The sequence below is a fragment of the Halichoerus grypus genome, chromosome 6 (genome assembly GCF_964656455.1).
Source record: "Halichoerus grypus chromosome 6, mHalGry1.hap1.1, whole genome shotgun sequence".
Classification (NCBI taxonomy): Eukaryota; Metazoa; Chordata; class Mammalia; order Carnivora; family Phocidae; genus Halichoerus; species Halichoerus grypus.
In genome coordinates, this window is record NC_135717.1 from 86,115,455 (window position 1) to 86,137,256 (window position 21,802).

Here is a 21,802-nt window from a genome sequence, read left to right on the forward strand (position 1 = left end):
CCGCACGTCCTACCTTCCAGAAAATGGTCGCTTTTCTGTTCAGAGAGTCGTTGCTATTCTTTTCTTCGATCTCCTGTTGAGTTCGTAGGTGTTCAGAATGGTTTGATCCCTATCTAGCTGAATTCCTGGGACCAGACAAAATTTAGGTCTCCTAAATTTAGATAAAATTTTAAACTAAGCACATAAACCAGGTCTAGCACACTGCCCAATGACACGAGATGCTCAAACCTTTTATTAAAACTTTACAAGCTTTTTAGGTCTCATATAAGTAAAGATCTATGTGTGACAACAGGATTAAAAGCTTTCACTTAAGGGGCACCTGGGTGGCTCACTCAGTAAATGGTCTGACTTTGGCTTGGGTCATAATTACAGGGTCCTGGGATGGAGCCCTGTGTCAAGCTCTGCTCTCAGCGGGGAGTCTGCTTCTCCCTCTCCCTCTGCCCCTCCCCCTGCTCATGCTCTCTCTCTTTCTCTCTCTCAAATAAGTAAATAAATAAAAACACTTTCACTGAAGAAGGCAGGAAGATAAAAGCAGTCATACTCAAAACAAGTAGAAGGGAGAAAATCAAGATAAAAGATGAAATAAGATAAAAAATGGACAGACATAAACAAATCAATGAGACAAAAATCTGGTTCATTGGCAAGATCAATAAAGTTGATAATCTCTAGCTAGACTCATCAAAACAGAAGAACACAAATACAACAATATCAAAAACATAAACAATATCAGAAAAAAACTGACAGGATCATTGATCCTACACACAGTAAACAGATACTAAGGGAATATTATTGTTATGGGTTGAATTGTATCCTCTGAAAAGATATGCTTAAGTTCTAACCCCTGCACCTATGAATATGACCCTGTTTGGAAATAAGGTCTCTGTAGGTGCAGTCAAGTTGAGATGAGGTCATTAGAGTGGGCTCTAATCCAATATGGCTGGCGTCCTTATATGAAGAGGAAACTGTACGTAAAGACAGGGACACACACGGAGAATGCCATGTGATAACAGAGGCAGAAAGTGAGCCATGCAACTGCAAGCCAAGTAATGCCATGAATCAATGGCCACCATGAAAAGCCAGGAAGAAGCAAAGATTCCACCCAAGTCTCAGAGGAAGCATACTGACACCTTGGTTTGGACCTCTGTCTTCCAGAACAGTTAGAGAATAAATCGTGATGGCTTTAAGCTGGTGAATTTGTGGTACTTTGTTACAGCAGCCCTAGGAAATTAATACAACTGTGAAAAACACTAAAACTATACATTTGACGATTTAGGCAAAATCAATAAATTCCTCGAAAGATCAAGATTATCAAAATTGACAAGAAACAGAATGTCTAAAGAGCCTCTATTAAAGAAATGGTATTCCTAATGAAATGTAATCTCTCAAAGAAAATTTCAGACACAGATTATTTCTCTAGTACATTTGAGCAAACACTTAAGGAATGAAAATTCAAATGCTACCCCACAAAATAGATGGATATTCAGAAACATCCCAAATGAATACATAAGGCCAGTATTTCTCCAATACCATAAACAGAAAAAGATATTTAAACAAATTAGGGGCACCTGGGTGGCTCAGTTGGTTAAGCATCCAACTCATGATTTCAGCTCAGGACATGATCTCAGGGTCATGAGATGGAGCCCTGCCTTGGGCTGCTGGCTCAGCAGGGAGTCTGCTTCTGTCCATTATCCTCTCCCTTTACCTCTCCCCTGGCTCACACATGCTCTCTCTCTTAAATAAATAAATCTTTTTTAAACATAAATAAATAAATAAATAAATAAATAACACACCAATATCCATCATGAATATTAGTACACAATTTTTAAGAAAATATTACCCAAGCAAATCTACCAATATATAAAAAATGATAATAAATACAATATGACCACATGGGAATTACCCAAGAAGTGCAAGTTTTGTTTAACATTGAAAAACCGTAATGCCATCTATCATATTATGAATATAAGAGAATATCTATATAAACATCTCAAGAGATACAAAAATTTATATAACAAAATTCAATTTCCATTCATGGTAAAAGTCTCAATCAACAGGAATAGAAGGGAATTTCCTCAACACGATAAAGAGGATCTCCAAAAACCTGCAGCAGACCTGACATATAAGAGTGAAAAACTAAATACCTTTTTTTTTGTAACATGGGGAACAAGACAAGCATGACTCCTATCACCACTCTCTTCAACACTGTACCAGAGGTCCTAAGCAGTACAATAAAGCAAGAGAAAAAAATGAAGGAAAAGAAGAAGTAAACATTTCTATATTTTTTTTAAAAGATTTTATTTATTTATTTGAGAACACTTACAACTTAAGAAAAGATTGAACAGGGGTGCCTGGGTGGCTCAGTTGGTTAAGCATCTGCCCTCAGCTCAGGTAGGATCCCGGGGTCCCGGGGTCCCGGGGTCCTGGGGTCCTGGGGTCCTGGGATCAAGCCCTGTGTCGGTCTCTCTGCTCGGCGGGGAGCCTGCTTCTGCCGCTCCCCCTGCTTGTGCTCTCTTGTGCTCTCTGTCAAATAAATAAAATCTTTTTTAAAAATAAAATAAAAATAAAAAAAGATTGAATGGACACTTCAATAGGCAATAAACTAAACAGACACTTCTGAAAAGAAGATACACAAATGGCCAATAAATACACAAGAAGTTGCTCAATATTATTACTTTTCAGGAAAAGTAGTTCAGGAATGAATTACTGATACATGAAAGAACATGGATTTCAAAAACACGCTGAGCAAAAGAAGTCAGATACAAAAAAGTACATGATTATGAAATTCTAGAAGAGGCAAAACTAATTCATAGTGACAGAAAGTGTAACACTGGTTGTCTGGGACCAGGTGGGTAGTGAGGGGGAAGAAAGGAGCTTTTGCAGGCAATAGAATTGTTCTATATCTTGACCTGATGGTGTTTAAGAAATGTATACATTTGCTAAAAACCCACTGACCTCATGACTTAAAATGGCTGCACTTTATTGCATGAAAGAATAACGAGATAAAGTTGATTTTTAAAATGTCAAGGTCGAGGGGCGCCTGGGTGGCTCAGTCCATTAAGTGACCAACTCTTGGTTTTGGCTCAGAGTCCCAAGATGAAGCCCTGGATAGGGTTCTGAGCTCAGCATGGAGTCTGCTTGAGATTCTCTCTCTCCTCTCCCTCTGCCCCTCCCACCGCTCACACTTTTTCTCTCTAAATAAATAAATAGAATCTTATAAAGAACAATAAAACAAAATGTCAAGGTCAAGAAGACCAAGAAACCTGAGGAATTCTCCGAGATTAAAAGAGACTAAAGTGACATCACAACTAGATGTATCACATGATCCCACACGTGCAGGAAAAATACCTATGCTGATATTATCAGGACAGTTGACAAAATTTGAATATGGGTTACGGATGAAATCACAGTACTCTATCAATGCTAAATATCCTGATTTTTATAATTTTACTATGGTTATACAAGACAAAGTACTTGTTCTTATAAAATATTTAGACAAAGGGACATAAGGTCCCCAATTTATTATCAATTAGAACAGCAAGGGAGTAGGGGAGAGAGAGAGGAGAACTGTAAAGCACAGGTAGAACAAAATATGAACAAATGGTAACTACGTGCAAAGGTTACAGGAGAGTTTTTATACAATTTTTTCAACTATGAGGAAGTATGAAATTATAGCAAAGTAAAACCATTTTAATGAAAGGTGATTATCTAGATGGGGGGAGGGGAGGCAAAATAACTATTTTTTAGTTCTTAATTGTGCCACCTCTCAAACCCAGAGGCTACTGAAATGATTTATCCCATTTCTCCTACTAATAAGGAAAAGACCAGGCTATCAGAGTTGTCTAATTGGTTCTATGCGTGGGTCAGGGAAAGAGAAAGGGAATTTCTCAGGACCATTAAAGAAAGGGGAAACTTCTCTCCAAAAACAAAAGCATGCACTCTTTCTCAAGAAGACAGATGGCATCTGATCTCTTAAATCATAGTCCAAAAGAACATTTCCTTCCTTTTCCCACTCATCTCTGTTTCCACAGTAAAGTAACTCCTAGTAGCAAAAACATTAGTTTGTTAAGTATTCACAAATTATCACAGGAACAAACAAACAAACAAATACCAGGTTCCATTGCACCTTTTCTTCTTGTATATATTGAAGCAGGCAGAGAAAACATCATCAATTCTCTCCTCACAGATACAATTGTAGGTCTTAGAGCACTCAATAGTTGCTATTCTTGTTGGGGTTAAAAATGCACATTGTCCTCTTCCAGAAGAACGCATGAATGCATAGTTACTGTAGAATAGAAAACACACATGGTCAACTGTTTAGGGATGTCTGGGTGGCTCAGTCAGTTAAGTATCTGCCTTCAGCTCAGGTCATGATCCCAGAGTCCAGGGATTGAGCCCCAAACCGGGTTCCCTACTCAGTGGAGAGCCTGCTTCTATCTCTCTCTCTCTCATTCACTCTTGCTCTATCTCATAAGTAAAATCTTAAAAAAAAATTAAAACCTTCTTGAATAAATTTATGAGCTGGCAAGAAGCAAATTCAGGCTCAGGCTGAGGTTAAGTAAAGGTGGGAACCCAGGAGGGTAAGTGAAGGACTGAAGTCATTTTTTCCCTTAATTGATACAGTAGATTAAATATGAATTCCACTCAAGTTTCCATATGGAAGAAAACCTACAAAGAGTTGAGATCCTGAAGATGTATCTTCAATGTAAACTCCCCTTGAAAAATCTTCAACCTTGGACTTAAGCAGAAGAAAAAATGAATAATCCCACCTAAGAATCCAAAATTACCAATTATCCCTCATGCAATTTGTATTTGAATATTATTTGAATATCCAAATCCCCTACAGGAAAAAAAAACAAACAAAAAGGAAGATAAATGAAACTAAGTAGCTTGGGAGGCATGGGCAGAAAGCAGGAGATGTGTTCAGTAAGTAGGATGAGGAAGTTAGTAACCTTTGAGACGCGTCCGGTACAGACACTGTAAGTACCGCGTGTGCCTGCTGAACAGAGGCAAGGAAGAAGGAACCAAGTAGCACTACACGTCTCACTCAAAATATACATTATGCACATAGACACTTACATCCATGAGGTCTTAAATTCACCTCCTACTGGTGACACTCATACTGGCCCTCTGCCTAACAAACTCAAATAAAATCCATAGCTGCTCATCAGGATCCCTGGAAAGCTGCAGCTGTCCCCGGGCTTACATGCTCCCACATCTCCCCACTACAGAAAATGCGTATGCTGGCCACAGAGCCTTCTGTTTGTTGGGCCCCCTTACCCCAAACTCAAGTGATACCCTAGAAACCACGCCACTATCAGGAAAGGGGGATGCAGAAGAGTCAGGCCATCTGAAGATTATGAACCCAGGATTCAGGTAACCTTTTACCCACTTGCACCTTATCCTGAATGTGATAACTGATCCTATCCCATCCCATTGTGATAAGCTATCCCATTTCTTTCCCCTTGCATTGGGCTATTCGTTCCAAATTGACTTAATTAACTAAATACAATTTGAGCATCTTAATTTGGCCCATGAGCCTTTCTATTCTGTGCCTCTGAGTGTTTGCCTGCAAGTGAACTCCCAGGCTATGGCTGCATCGAGGTAATTTCCTGCACGCCATTTCCTTTAAGTTTGCAGCCACCTTCATCTCAGTCCTCAAATAATTTCCACAGCAGCTCAAAACGGAAAAAAACACTACACAGAAAATGACACCATGAACAAAAGCCAGCAGAAACTATAGAGTAGACCCACAAAACTTCAAATATTAGAATTATCAGATACCAAATATAAAATAAGTATGTTTGACATCTTTCGAGAAATAAAAGACAGCTTGAAGAAGTGAGTAACTAGCAAGATTTAAAAACTTAAACCAGAATCCCTAGAAATAAAAGGTATAAAAGTTAAGATTTTTAAAAAATTATTGAACAGTTTAACAGAAAATTATAACTAAATGGAAACCCAAGAGTTTACAAAATACTGCACTTCAAAATAAAACTATGGGGATGCCTGGATGGCTCAGTTGGAAGAGCTTGTGACTCTTGATCTCAAGGACATGAGTTTGAGCCCCACACTGGGCACAGTGATAAACAAAGAAACAAACAACCCCCCCCAAAAAACCATAGTGAAGGCATATGTATGTGTGCGTGTGTGTGTATACTCACTTATATTTATATTTATAAATAATATAAACTAATAATATACAGATTGTATGATGGTGTTATGTCCTGATAAACCCAACACAAATGGAAAATACCAAAAGTCAAAAATGCATGTAATACACCCACCCTACTAGCTTAGCCTAGTGTACCTTAAATATGATCAGAACACTTATGTTAGCCTATGGTTAGGCAAAATCATCTAACACAAAGCCCATTTTATAATAACGTGTTGAGCATCTCATGTGATTTATTGAATACTACACTGAAAGTGAAAACCAGAACGGTTGTATGGGTATCGGATGGTTGTTAAGTGTACTGGGTTGTTGACCCTTGTGATCAGTCAGGAGGATCACTGGGAGCTCCAGCTGCCTCCACCCAGCATCACAACAGAAGATCACACTGCACATCACCAGCCCCGGGAAAGATCAAATTAAAAATTCAAAGTACAGTTTCTACTGAATGCATATTGCTTTCACACCATTGTAAAGTAGAAAAATTGTAAGTCAAACCATTGTTAGTCAGGGACCATCTATAAAGAAGTTTCAAATGAACTTTGGGGATCCTCCAAATACTTAACTTGTGATTGTGGGAGGGATCACTATAGCTGATTCAGGATGGTCCAATTCCTTCATATCACTTTATGATTTGCATTTGTTTTGGGTACCTCATAATGCATACTTCTGAGCATGTGTTTAGCATCAAAATTTTGTTAATAATCTGTATGACATTTCTCTTTCTTTTTAATTATACTTCCTAAAACATGTTCTTAATCATTCTACTTATTCTTACCAATGACCTCTGTGTGAAAACCACGTGAAATAAGAGAAGATTCTTTTTAGATACAGTCCTCCCAACCCCAACACCAATGTTGGAGCTTGAATGCATTCCAGAGACTTACATCCCAAAAGGTGGACCAGTGTCAATCCATTTCCATTTTTGTTCTCTATCATCATATGATAATCCAATCCAGTAGTTATTCCTATAAGTTTGGGGTTGAATAAAGGCCTGTAAGGAAACAAAACATATCATGTGACTAGCCCCATCTGTTAGATTAATGAAAAGGAGGAAGGTGAAGGTCCCAGCTGTTTCTATGGACAATACTCTGCTACACACCACACCATGCTTCATCTCTATTCCTGGAAAACCCTCCCTCCTCTCCATCCTCATGCTTTTATTTTCCAAAGTAAGTTCTACCTCAAAGATTATTTACTTAATGTTAAAAATTCCTGCCACTCTCATGGATTATTTAAACACGAAAAAAATTTAAATCTAAATATCTAACACTAGACTTGTTAAATAATGTATGTCACTATAAAACTACTCAAAATCATGCTCCAGAAAAATATTTAATGGTGTAGAAAGTGATCATTACTTATTATTAAATGAAAAAAGGAATCTTCATAACAAATTTATTAAAATAACAACTATATGTGCGAAGTTGTGCATCAAAACCCTCAGCCTCATAAGAGAAAGGCTTGCTGTAGTTTAGTAGTTGGAAGGGGTGAAGGGAAAATGGGCAGTATTTGGAAATATTTACTATGTCAAAAAATGTAATATAGCAAAGTGACATTTTACGTAATGTCTGATTAAATGGCTGAATGTATTTCAAAATATAGGTTTAAATTTAAGTGAGTTTTACTGCAACAAACATTTTATGACTTGATATCATAAATTCTTTTATGTTGTGACTTAAAACATCTATTAGATTTGCATATAAATGTTATGTTGTTTTCCTAAGGGATAAATAGAGGTTTTAGGCTGATCTTTGAAAATACTTCTCTGTAAAAAATATTTTGTGTGTGTGGATAATTTTTACTAGTAATAAATTAAAAGATAATTTTGATATTGTTGTCACTTTATTTTCTCTTTTTACAATTCCTTTTGAAAGATATACATCATTATACAATATATTAGAATACTGATCAAGAAAATGTTACCTACAGATGCCATGAAAATCACCATGAGGCTAACCTATAAAACTGTTATCACTTTTATATTCCTCATTATTATCTCCTTTTTGCAGGTGGAAAAACTGAGATCCAGAGGTTGAGTAATTCACCCAAGGTCACACAAATAATAGGTAGCAGAAGCAGATTTGCCTGATCCCAGGCAATCTGGCTCCTGGATTCCTAATAGCACCTACTGGATTAGGTTCCTCCAGGTTCTTAGTTGCCACCTTGCAAGGATAAATAACCACTGCTTCCAGGCTGCAAATACCAAAGGGTTAAGGGCTCCATCGAAGGAGAGGCATGCTTCTCAGTGAGCACACACCTTACAAAAGGAAATGAATGCAAAAACCCAAACTGAATCTTGAAGGGGGTTTCCATTTTGGAAACAATAATGGTCATCATGATAAATAATATATATTGAATGTTTAGAAAGTAGCAAGATCATATATGCCTATCAGTAGGCAGGGTTTTCCAGAACCCTTACCTTTCTTACCCACACAATTTTTGCTCACTCAACAGACACAATACAGAGAATAACTGAAGGTCCCTCTTTCTGGCCTCCCCCTGTCCTCAGTATCTCAACATCTCTCAATATCCTCAATATCCTCAACATCTCAATATCCTCAACATCACTCCAAGCATGAGAGACAGCTGGGAAAATAAAAGTGAATGTAACAGTCCATGATACCAGTTCATCTGCATCATTTATCTTCAAAAGAGATGAATTATAACTCTGGCAAGTCTGTTTACATCCGTTCCAGTTTTTACTTGCAGGAATAAAATAATAACACTTTATTCCACAACAGGACCAGCGGTTTTCATAGAGTTTGCCTACAACATATGAGGTGAAACATTATCTGGTATTCTGTTAAACAGAGCAATATACTTACCAGCCCTCCATAATTAAATAAAATCTTAATAGCTATCAATAATGATAATATTAGGTTCATCAAGATTCTGGAATGCCAAAAGATATCTCTTATATTCATTGCAGCATTATTCACAACAACCAAGACATGGAAACAACCCAAGTATCCATCCATAGATGAATGGATAAAGAAAATGTGGTATATACATACAATAGAATACTATTCATCCTTAAAAAGAAGGAAATCCTGTCATATGTAACAGCATGGATTACATACATACATACAATTACCTTGAGGATATTAAGCTAAGTGAAATAAGACATTCACAGAAGGACAAATACTACGCGATTCCAGTTATATGAGATACAAAAAATAGTCAACTCAGAAAAACAGAAAGTGGAAGGTGGTTGCCATGGCTGGGGGAGGTGAAAATGAGGAGCTTTTGTTCAATGGGTATATAGCTTCAGTTATGCAAAATGAGTAAGCTCTAAAGATCTGCTGTACAATAGAGTACCTATGGGTAACAATACTGAATTGTGCATTTAAAAACTTGTAAAAAGGGTAGATCTTGTGTTAAGTGTTCTTAACCACCCCCCCAAAGAAAAAGTGACATGGGAAAGCTTTTGGAGGTAATGGATATGTCTACTACCCTAATTGTGGATGATTTTACAGACACATGCATATGTCCAAACTTGTCAAATTATATACATTAAATATGTGCATTTTTTGCGTATTCGTAATACCTAAAGCTATTTTTTAAATAATAAAAGTAATTTTTTAAAAAGATTCTGGAATGCCTTCTAAATAAAAGAAACACGATTCTTTAGAATTTCTTCTTTTCCTCATATATCTTATAATGTACCCAATTTTTAAAATACTATTGATTTTTTTTTTATTAATTTATTTTTATTAACATATAATATATTATTTGTTTCAGGGGAACAGGTCTGTGATTCATCAGTCTTACACGATTCACAGCGCTCACCATAGCACATATTGATTCTTTAATAGCAGAGAGGATAAATTCCTGGTACCATATCTAAATGATATTAAATATGCAAAATTGTTTTATAAATTCCAAATCCTAAACAAATATTTTATCACTTATTGATTAACTAGATTAATTCGTCCCATCCATTTGCATGACAACGGAGTTTATTGTACGGGATTTAATATCCTTATCTCTTGGATGTTTTAAAGGGTATTATCACACAGAGTTATACAAACATCAACACTTCAGCAAACTCTGCAGAAGTAGTGCAGAGCCCGCAGAGAGTGTCTAGAGACCAAACACCTGAGGTTCAAGGCACAATGGAAACACATACAACAGAATTACCTTTACAAGAGCACCCAAATAAAAGGCCTTGTGCCCATTTAACCTAAGTATATTTTTACTAATAGCCTCCATATTTCATGTCAGCCACAAAGTGGAGTGTCTAATTTGCCCACAGGTCCAAAAGGATCCACGTTTTCAGGGAAGCTGACACACTATTTCACCTCCCTGAAGCAGTCAGAATGCAAGAACTGCCATTGAGTTTGGGTAGATACAGAGCTCTGTTAATCCCAACACGGCTCCTGGGGTCTCAGTCTCACATTTGATGTAGGCAAACCCAAACACTCATATTGCATCTTGAGGTACAAATAAAAAGATGTCTAGTAGACCTAGATCACTAGCATATACCATCAGCCTGCCTATCAGGCCTCAAAGCTTCTGGAAGGGGAAGAAATAAAGGCAAATCATGCAATCTTCCATTCAAGATGCCCTTCATACCTTCATTTTCTTTCTGACATCTCCTATCTGCAAACAGTAAATCCTGTTCCTTTTTCTGCTGAAGCGATTCATTTTTGAGAATGTTATATTCTAAAGTCATATTTGTCAAAAGTCGCTCCTTTAAGTAGCTGTCATTTTGCAAAATGTGGTGCTCTCGAGTCAGGTTTCCTATCATTTCCCCCAGCTGATGGTTTTCTTGAATATACTGAAAAACTAAAATTAATAGCATAGATATAATACAAGGGTACTCATATACTTGAATGTTAAAATTCAAGACAAAAGAAAAAGTCTCACTTTGACAACCAATCCCTTTCATTACTTTAAATGGTTAATGTGACATTTAGAAAGTAACACCTCAATAAACCGACCGTAGAAATGGAAACTTCAAACTTCACACTATTAGCAACTTATGTGTAGAATAAATAAAAGAAGATATCTGAATAAAATTATAATAGTAACATCTTACCATTCAGTTCAGTTTCTTTTTAACAATTAGCCTATCATTTATAAATAGGTCCCAGAGTAAAAACCAGTCAATCAACACTTAGCAACACATTTTCTATATATGAAAATCTGCACTAGGAAACATGAAGAAATACCATCATTGTTACTGAAGGTGATCAAATAGAAAAGGGAGGAAGATGTAAATAAGTACATTTATTTGAGTGGCACGTTAGTGATTTTCTCTAAAGATGTCAAGAAATTCAAATAAAAGATAAGAGTTGAATTCAAGATCATCTAAGGTACACGTACAGAATCAATCTTTTTATTAAACTCTATCACCACAGACTTGGAAAAAAAATCAAGAGAAAGTCATAATTTCTTGTGAACAGTTGTTTCTCAAAGAATGTGTATCTAATATTTACAATGATCTAAACTCAGAAGACATTATATGACTAAGTCCTGTATCTGAATGAATGCTATTATGTATTCTACAGAATGAGACAGTTCATTAACCTACAGAGTCATTGGAATAGGTGAATAAAATGAAAATGACACTGTGACATGTCTGGGACATTCCATCATGATAGCCAAGGAACAGTTAGTATCTGTGCAAATAGTGGTCACTGCTATTACTCAGACTTGAAAGTTGTATTTTAATTACTCACTCTTTGTCCCCAATAGTGCGACTGTCACCAATAGTAGTAAACACAAGATCCCAAGAATCACTGCAATGAGATGCCAGGTCACTGAAAACCCTTTATATAAGGAAGAAAGATAATCATCAGGGACAAAGCCTTGCTCACTGCTAACCTTAACCTGGGATACCATTTGAAACAGAGATAACCTTCTCTAAAAATTTTACAAAAATATATCATACAAATTGATTTAAATTTATGACCTAGTAATTACAGTTTTAAAGTCTCAGATTTCTGACTGATATACACCCACTGTAGAAATCCTACACACAAGAACAGTCCTCTAGGATTTTAAAAGCACTTTCCCTACTAAAGCACAGATGGCCTAATGTACAGATTTGTCCAATCACTATGTTGTACACCTGAAACTCATGTACATTGTGCATCAATTATAATTCAATTAAAAAATTCAACAAAGTTTTTTTAAAAAGCAGAGACGGCAATAGATATAATACACTTTTATAAGAGTCCACACAGATGTGTATACTCCTTCCTGTGATCACAACTAATCATGAAGAGGAAAGAAAAAGCAGTCAGTATTCTTGAGGAATTGGTAGCCAATAGTGGGTATTATGAGGCTGGAAATGTGATTGGGGTCCATCCTTAAAAGAGTTTCTACAAATCAACTTTCCCTTCTTTTTCATCAATCCTATTTTTCCTTAGACAATATTTATCCTCCTACTTTTGAGGTCCTGGGTCTAAAAATTGTATCTCTGATTGTCACTAAATTAAAACAATAAAAGTTAATCTCACTTTAGAGTTTGTGACAATATTTGAAGGTAGAGAGTGAGGATGGAAAGAACAGAAAAAAGTGAACGCTCCTTTTGACTAATCTTCTGTTTCTTCATTACCAATTAAGGTTGGATAAATATTTAAGTCACCTAAAATATCTTTTTGTCTGAATAAAAACATTGTTTCTAACAAATATTCCCATTTTTCAAGCATTCTCTAAGACCTTTGTTTCTCTAGGAAATTCAGTGTTTTCTTGAGACTCTAATCTGTCCTTTACTTTTAAAGGCCTCACAAATTCCTCTTGACCAAATTTGAATAAAAACACTTTATTAGCTTTGCAAATTTTAAAGAATTCATTAATTTCTCCATTTTCACAAACATAAAAATAAAAAACAAGGCTTTGCTCTGCTACTCTACACCATCATGGTTTCTTATTACTATTTGAAAACAAAAGGACAAACAGGAACTTTTTTCAAATGTCAAAGTTTGACAATCCATAAGAGATGCTTAAGATATATACCTTTGCCATCATTTTTCCCAGGCCTTTGAGTCCCACCTGGCCTTAATCTATTTGGTGACTCTGAAGAAGACTGAAGAAATCTCAGGGAGGAATAAATCACTTGCTGATCGCTCATATCTACAGTAAGAAGGGAAAGATGCTTTAAATTAAAACCTCACAACAGGATGATTTCTGTCAAAAGAAAAATTCAAATCTCAGGCTGTAGAAACATACCAGCGACATACCTAGAGGCTTGTGTGTGTATCTATATGAGTGAATGTGTGTTTAACTCCTTCAAGCGCATAAAGCATGTGGACTGATCCTGATTTATATAAGAAATGGAAAACCTTTCAATATTTCTGTTAAACTCATTTATACTCCTAGTGATTACTGCCATGATTATTAGAAAATATCAAAAGAATTTTTTTTTAAATGTCCCAATAGATTGAATAGGCTGGGTCCTATGCAACCAGCCAATTTAGCTCAAAATGTTGAACATACATATATGTATTTTATTCATTTATATGTCAGAGAGAAAGAGAGAGAGTACAAGCAGGGGGAGCTTCAGGCAGAGGGAGAAGCAAGCTCCCTGCTGAGCAGGGAGCCCAACACGGGACTCAATCCCAGGGCCCCAGGATCATGACCTGAGCCTAAGGCAGATGCTTAACCAACTGAGCCACCCAAGTGTCCCTGAACATACATATATAAATGTTGGACAAATTTGGCACCAGTATAAATCACTGAGACACTTTAAAAACTATCAATTCAAAAAAATGAAAATTCTGTTTGAAATTCCGAAAAAATATATATATCTTGGCCTAAAAAGCCTTAATATACATGTTCAGTTATACATATAAGTATTTAAAAGTTCTTGCATTCTTTCAAATATAACAAGACTCTACCAGAGTATGTTTCCCAAAGTATAACCCATAAACCATCTGCAAAAGAATTATTAATGGTTAACATTGCAGATTGGTCAACAATCCAGACTCCAGTGGCCCATGTAAGATATGCTGAATAAAAATCTCAGTGGAACCCATACACCTGTATTTTTAATCCCAAATGATTCCATGTATATTTGAATTTTAGAAATAACTTTCTAGTGTGTGATGTTGCCAGAGAAGCCTCTCTGAAAATAAAATTTGTCAACAGGCAGTCATTAGTTAATATCCATAAAGGATTCAGTCTATTAATGGATATCAATATAAAAAGAAATTATTAGGGGCACCTGGGTGGCTCAGTTGGTTAAGCAACTGCCTTCGGCTCAGGTCATGATCTCAGGGTCCTGGGATCAAGCCCCGCATCGGGCTCCCTGCTCGGCGGGAAGCCTGCTTCTCCCTTTCCCACTCCCGCTGCTTGTGTTCCCTCTCTCACTGTCTCTCTCTCTGTCAAATAAATAAATAAAATCTTTTAAAAAAATATAATAAAGAAAAAGAAAATTATTAAATAATAAATCTTTAAAAGCTACCCTGATTCTGATATTAATCAGTGTGAAAAGATGATATCCAAGAAACAGAAAATATGGAAAACAAATTACACATGAAACTCTATTCTCCTTAAATTTTTTTATTAATTTACAAAATTTTCTAAACTTATTCACATTTTCCCTAATTTCCTAAGGAAGAGGAGTCTTTTCTATTACACAATCCTTTAAGGTGGGTAACATCTACATCATTCGACACAAAGCAAAAGTCGCAGTGTATCGAGAAAAAGAAAATAGCTTTCCATGAATTTTGCACTACAGTTTTCACATCCTTTAGAGTTAATGCAGTTCTAATGTAATCATTAGAAAATGCTTTTCTACCAATCCCCATATTTACGCCAAGCCATTTATAATAAAATGCCACCTTCCTAGAATCTTTTTCTCCCAGAATCTCTTCGTTATTAAGTGGCACTAGTAGGACACTCAGATAACAAAGATCTGGGGGAACAGAAGCAGACGTTACCTGTGTCTATGCCATGCAGGGATGCAGGCAGAGAAAGCTGATCCAGAAAAGAGGTGGAAGAAGTTGGCCTTTTTGATCCTGGATCCCTTGTGTGCGTGAGGGGCTGTAAGACAGAAGGCAGAAATGATTGTCTCTGAATGGTACTCCCACTCAGAAATTTACTGCCCCTCCTCTTGGCCAAAGTGCTGAAAGGAAATTATATGAAAAGGCTGATGTTGAGGTACATCTTCCTCCATTTCAACTAACCAACCACTTCATACTCTTTGCAAAATAACGTTCAAAATCACTATTTGAGGACTGAAAATATAAACGAGCCCAGCTTTGGAAAAAATAAGAACTAATATCTTCAACAAAAACTAGCCTATTTAAAAGAAACTACTAGCAAAAACAAATGATTAAAGTGCATAAGTATACATATACCTAAGAAATATTATAACTAAATTCTTTAACTCTTAAAGAGTCTGTCTCTTAGAAACTTTCTCTTACATGCCGCTATCTGAAAAAAAAGATTTTTTTTCCACTTATGTGTACAATCGATAAATGTATTTTAAAAATTATTTTAAAACATCCATAATCCCACTACAAAAATTTTGGTGTATATTCTTCCTGTTTCTTATCCACACACTATGATTACTATGAAAGTTGGCATTATTCATACATAATTTTTTTGATTTATTATTTTCTAATAAATGTTTCCTTACTTAAAAAATATTCATCTAAAATGTGATTTTAAAATCCATACATAGTCATTACCCACACAGATTATGCCACAATTTATTTAGGCAATCCCCTACTGTTGGACATTTGAGTTGTTTTCCAATTTATTGCTAGTACAAAAAATATTTGGCCTTACATTTGAATGCTGTCTTAGGAAAAATGTTTAAACATGAAATTAGGGGGGTTAATACATTAAAGAACTTTGATACATATTGCCCAATGCCTTCCAGTGAAGCTGCTCCCATTTATATACCACCAAGGTGTGTGAAAATGCTCACATTTTATTTTTTCAAAAGATACTGTTGAATTATTCCTCTACTTGAGTTTTGTGCATGAGTCTTACTTCATGAAGAACTACAAACGTCCAGCTAAAAGAAATTCATTTCTATAACTGTTTCTGTGAGCCAGACTTTACCCGAACCTCACTGAAGTTCATTTTCATTTAATACAGGCCTTGTCAATCTTCTGACATACAGCTCTATGAAATCAACTTAAGTTGCTCTTCAAAGGAGATGATTATGGTTAATATGGAGTGTGGAGGAAGAGGAGAGAGGCAGGATGAGAAACAGAAATTGGTCATGAAGAGACAGCTCACCCTTACCTCACCAGGCTCTGACCAAGTTCCTTACTTATTCTTCTCTTTCCTTACCAACTTCCAGCCACAACGAAACCATTGTACTTTAGAAGGATTTCCCATTCTTCAGGTTGTTCATGCCTCCCACCTCTCCTCCAAACTACTTTACAAACACAGCTACTGAATGTTCTGACCACTAGGACCAATCTAGGTTATGTTGCTATTCTTTGGCCCTCAGCGGGCCCACTTCTGTCCCCAAAGCACTCCTTAATCTCTGATCACCACCTGTCATCACGTGCAAGCACTCAGCTGAAATACCCCCCAGACACTATTTTAATTCAATAATATAAGTTTCATGGGGAGAGTCTGGACACTTCAAGAATACTGGTTACTGGGCATTTTCATCTCTTCACTCCAATCCTGGATTGGCTTTGTTAATCTCAAAACAGAGAAAGATTCTAGCCCTCTATTCTAAAGCCATAAATAAATAAATAAATAAATAAATAAATAAATAAACAAACAAACAAAAAAAACAAACAAACCAACCTCTGCTGAAAGAACATAGGGAGTAAGCGTGGGAGAAGTATTAAAGTTGATCAAAGAGGTGGCAGAGAGAGACACTGTCATTTATTGAAAGACCCACTATATGTATAACCATATCAAACCCTCCCAAGGCTGATAGCCATTTAATATTGCCCCCATTTTACAGATGAGGAAACTAATGTTAAGAAGTTAACTGACTTGCCAAAAGATACATTATTGCTAATTCTTGACCCATGTTTAAAATCAGGCTCGGGCGCCTGGGTGGCTCAGTTGGTTAAGCGACTGCCTTCGGCTCAGGTCATGATCCTGGAGTCCCTGGATCGAGTCCCACATCGGGCTCCCTGCTCGGCAGGGAGTCTGCTTCTCCCTCTGACCCTCCCCCCTCTCATGTGCTGTCTCTCTCATTCTCTCTCTCTCAGATAAATAATAAATAAAATCTTTAAAATAAATAAATAAATAAAAAAAAATAAAAATAAAATCAGGCTCATTATATATTGAACATTGTTATTTGAGGTCAAGGTTCAAATCCTCCCTAGATATAAAAATGTCTACAAGTCACTCCCAATCTTCAAGACCTTTTCCTCATGTGTTCAATAAGAATAACACTCCCTTCTTAGGCTTGGAAGAATTCAGTGAGAGTAGCACTAGATAGGATTTCTCAGACTTCAAAATACATACTCATTTTTTCCTCTCTCTCTCCCAAGGTTCTATAAACAGTGGAAGAGCCAGGACAGCAATGCAGAAATCCTGACAGGCTGAGCTGGTTTCTCTGTCCTCACCTGTCAGGTTTGGACTGCAGATGCTTGGAAGAGAGGGTGTGGGCAAGGGCAAGGGGCACATTCCTAATATTTAGGAGCTGGAAACATGTGGCAGCATACTGCACCTCCATTCTGTGACCTCGGATCTTGTTATTACCATCTTACCGTCCCATGCAGTTACTAGTAATGCTGAGCCTTTATTCGGTTTTGATTTACATCCTCAGAGCCGGTGAAAGGTGGTCAGTTCTCATGATGTAGGCTAGACAGGTGCAGAACACTGTTTTAAACCACCATAGTTGTCTGTCCTCTCTACATCCACTCTGTAAGCTGAGTACCACGTCCGTCTGGTTCCTTATTGTAACTGCAGCACAGACAAGAGATGTGATGCCCACATGTGCACTTGATGAACAAGGTGATTCAAGTTCAGAGGAATTGGTTTCACTTACATGTGGAACATAAGAAATAGAACAGAGGACCACAGGGGAAGGGAGGGAAGAAATCGGAGAGGGAGACAAACCATGAGAGACTCTGGACTCCGGGAAACAAACTGAGGGTTACAGAAGGGAGGGGAGTAGGGGGACAGGGTGACCAGGTGATGGGCATTAAGGAGGGCACGTGTTGGGATGAGCACTGGGTGTTATACCCAGCTAATGAATCGTTGAACACTACAACAAAAACCTATGATGTACTATATGCTGGCTAACTGAACATAAAAAAATAAAATAAAAAATAAAATAAACTAGATTTTCTAAAATAAAAAAAGGAGGAATTGACTATAAAATCTAGATTTTTCGGTTTTAGACAAAAGCAATTGAGATGAATGACTGGGAAGCCAAATTGTGTAGCAGCTCCCTCCAAGCTCAAGTTACTTGGTTTGTTACTAAGCTCTAATTTCTGGAAGAGGTAAATTTCTTCTTAAAGGAGAAGACAAGATAATGACAGCACTGACTTCAGATGGGACTAACAGAAACTCCTAGCATGGCCCTTTGATCAAAGCAGCACAACATTGGAAGCACCAAACTTCATCTGAACAACCTCTGGTTCATAAAACAGAAAGATGAAAAATTTGAAGAATACTTTGAATGTTCCTATACTTTGTCATCCAAATTCACTTATGTGCAAGACACACATAACACATACACACATGAATATATAAAGCATTTACTTATTTACTTCCTGGCTGCTTTGCTGTAAAGCCTCTGTTCATTTGGGAAACCACACATTTTACCCCAACCATTATTGACCATATTTACTTTGTCAGCTAGCTTAGCTCACAGCTTCTAGTCACACCTTCAAGCTTTCTCGTCACAACTTCAAACCTCAATGGCTTATCATTTCACACCATCATGCTGTTCTGCCACTTGTAGGCCAAAGGGAAGGATGTCTAGAGGAACCACCAGCTCCCAGAGAAGGATGGTCTGCATCCCTCTAACTGAGAAGAGTACCTCACCTTGCCGGGTTCCCACCTCCACAGTTAGACTTCATGCCTAACCTTCATGACACTGAGCAATGCTCATTTTCTGGCTCTTGCTGCAAAAACTCAAAAGACCTCCTTTGAACTTTCTTGTTCCCCTAACTAGTTACCTCATTTGTCCTTCTTGTCTTTACAATAAAATCTGTTCTAATGCTCTAGAGGTAAAATCCTTTATATGGGCCCAACTGCCCTCCAGCAGTCTATCAGACAGTACCCGCCCTTCCTCCAATTTCTAAATAACTAAATGAGACCACCTCCATCTCAGGAAATAAGTAAGCTTGAAAAAATTATGGCAAAAAAGGGACTTCAGAGGGCTATTTGGGCTCTCTGCCATTAAAGGTAACCTGTCTATTCACAGGTGGAAAAGGAAAATAGATCTGCAAAGTAGGGGCATAATTAAGAATTCTGTTGTATCAGTTAGTGTTCCCTCCACTATCTCACACAGTTCAGACTCTGAACTTACCCTCAAATCATTCATTTACCTTTGTTGTTTATTTTTTATTAAATTTTGTGGATGTTCTATTCTAGTGCATTACCATATAATGATAGGAAGCCAATTATTAAAATAACCAACAAACTTGATCACCCAAAAACCTGCACATAGATATTTATAGCTTTATTTATAATCGCCAAAACCTGGAAGCAACCAAGGTGTCTTTCACTAGATAAATGGATAAGCTGAGGTCCACCCAAGCAATGGAATATTATTCAGTGCTAAGAAGAAATGAGCTATCACGTCACGAAAAGACATGAAGGAAACTTAAATATGTAAGTGAAAGAAGTAAAAGAAGTCAACCTAAAAAGGCTACATATTGTATAACTCCAACTACATGACATTATGGAAAGAAAAAACTGTGGAGACAATACAAAGAGTAATAGTGATGATAAGGGTCGGTGATGAGGGTAGGGAGAACTGGATGGAGCACACAGGAATTTTAGGGTAGTGAAAATACTAGCTCTGATACTATAACGATGGATATATATCATTATACATTTGCCTAAACCCATAGAATATACACTGCCAAGAGTGAATCCAAAAGGAAACTATGGGCTTTAGGGTGATTATGATGTGTCAGTGGAGGCTCATCAGATATAACAAATGTACTACTCTGGTGGAAAATGTTGGTAACAGGAGGCTATGCATGTGTGCGGGCTGGAGAATATGAGAAATCTCTGTCCCTTCCTCTCCCTTCTCTGTGAACCTAAAATTGCTCCCAAGAAAGTCTTTAAAAAAAAAATCACAGGGATCAGTAGTTGAACTTACAGCACAACCCATGTTCACAGGTCTCACATATTTCAAAAACTCCTTTTCGCTGTGCCATTATCTATTGCTTTGGTTGAGCAAAGTTAAAGTGTCTACTTGAGAAATTAGGATCACAGCTGTGATCCAAAAGACACATCCTTATCCAAAGTGTTTGAATATACAGCTCTGTGGCAGGACTATGTGCATGTGCAAAGCTCATGGTAACTGAAAGGTTTTCCATAGCTACAGAAATGAATCTCTTCCCCTTCAGACTAAGTTACAAAGACAAAATAATCTGATGGCAGTAAGTACAAAAGACAACCACCTCAATAAACTTTTACAAAGCATCTACTCTGTGGAAAATATTGTGCTAGATGCTGGGAAGCAACACTCCATCCCATAAAAGGGCCAAAGGAAGGATGGGGCACTGAACCAATACTTGGAAAATAAGTTTTGATTATTGCAAGAAGACTCTTTATTATGGGGAGGAAGGGAAGGGAACATGTATCTACTGACCTGAGTGCTATAACATTCCAGTTTCATATAAAACTAGTATTATACAAAATTTAATTGTTAGTGATCATTGTCCACCAGCAGCTTACAATCTAGGAAGAAGCAGTTCAAACAAGGTATAAGAAAGTCAGAGACAATATAAAATATTTATCCTAATGATGTAGCCTCCAATCTTGGTTTGAATGTGAGAAACTCAGTAGACAGTGGGGACAGAACATAACAAGTCAGCACAAGAGGGAAGTCAGAGAATGATGACAAGGAGTTAACACATTAAATCGAAGAACTATTTCTCCCAACTTTGCTCCATCTTGATCATCTTACTCAATGTCTTACTCAGGAGACACAGAGTATTGAGGAGCAAACAAAAATTGTGGGCCCACAAATTAAAAGAGCAATCATTTCTCCCTTCTTCCTTGAGGTTGACATCTAAGTATAAGAAAATTACATGATTTGACAACGCATATCCAACAAGGTCTACAACTTGAACAGAAATGTTTATTATCGTTAAGAGACCTGGAGGTGATAACAGTATAGTCTTGCACAGTGGAGATCAGGTGACTTTTCAGGACAAACCTGGAGGATGGCCATGGATTGTTTACATAGTGTGAAAGACCAGACAGGACTCCATGGCAAACATGCTGCCAAGACATGCTCTAGAGCTACAATATCCAAAGGGTAGCTACAAGGCACACTGGCTATCTACATTTAATCAAAATTAAATAGCACTAAAAAAAAAAATGGTTTGTTGACAGCAATATACCATTTTAGTCTTACATGAAAAATCAACAGGACATGACTTAGAACAGACTTACTTCAGTAAAAAATTGTTCATTATAGAATCTGAACTGGCAGATGGATATTCATTTTACAATTCTTGTAACAATTTCTATGCTTGAAATTCTTCATAATAAAATTTG

At 36.9% G+C, this 21,802-nt stretch overlaps 1 protein-coding gene across 3 annotated transcripts; it reads right to left on the reverse strand.

The window, feature by feature from the left end:
* Nucleotides 1-2,270: 2,270 nt before the first annotated feature.
* LOC118525463 (killer cell lectin-like receptor 2) lies at nt 2,271-19,988 on the reverse strand. 3 transcript variants are annotated; one of them, XM_036076214.2, is made up of 9 exons: nt 17,821-19,988; nt 15,064-15,166; nt 13,139-13,255; nt 11,857-11,946; nt 10,748-10,960; nt 8,796-8,938; nt 7,057-7,163; nt 4,124-4,282; nt 2,271-2,520 (listed from the first exon to the last, which is right to left on the reverse strand). In XM_036076214.2, exons 3-9 carry the CDS (start codon nt 13,251-13,253, stop codon nt 2,385-2,387), a joined length of 963 nt encoding a protein of 320 aa, XP_035932107.2. In that variant the 5' UTR covers nt 13,254-13,255; nt 15,064-15,166; nt 17,821-19,988; the 3' UTR covers nt 2,271-2,384. The 3 variants fall into 3 exon arrangements, with proteins under 3 accessions (XP_035932107.2, XP_077931728.1, XP_077931729.1); XM_078075603.1 differs by having other exon boundaries at nt 2,427-2,520; nt 4,109-4,282; nt 17,821-19,986; XM_078075602.1 differs by having other exon boundaries at nt 2,383-4,282; nt 17,821-19,986.
* Between the last annotated feature and the right edge of the window lie 1,814 nt (nt 19,989-21,802).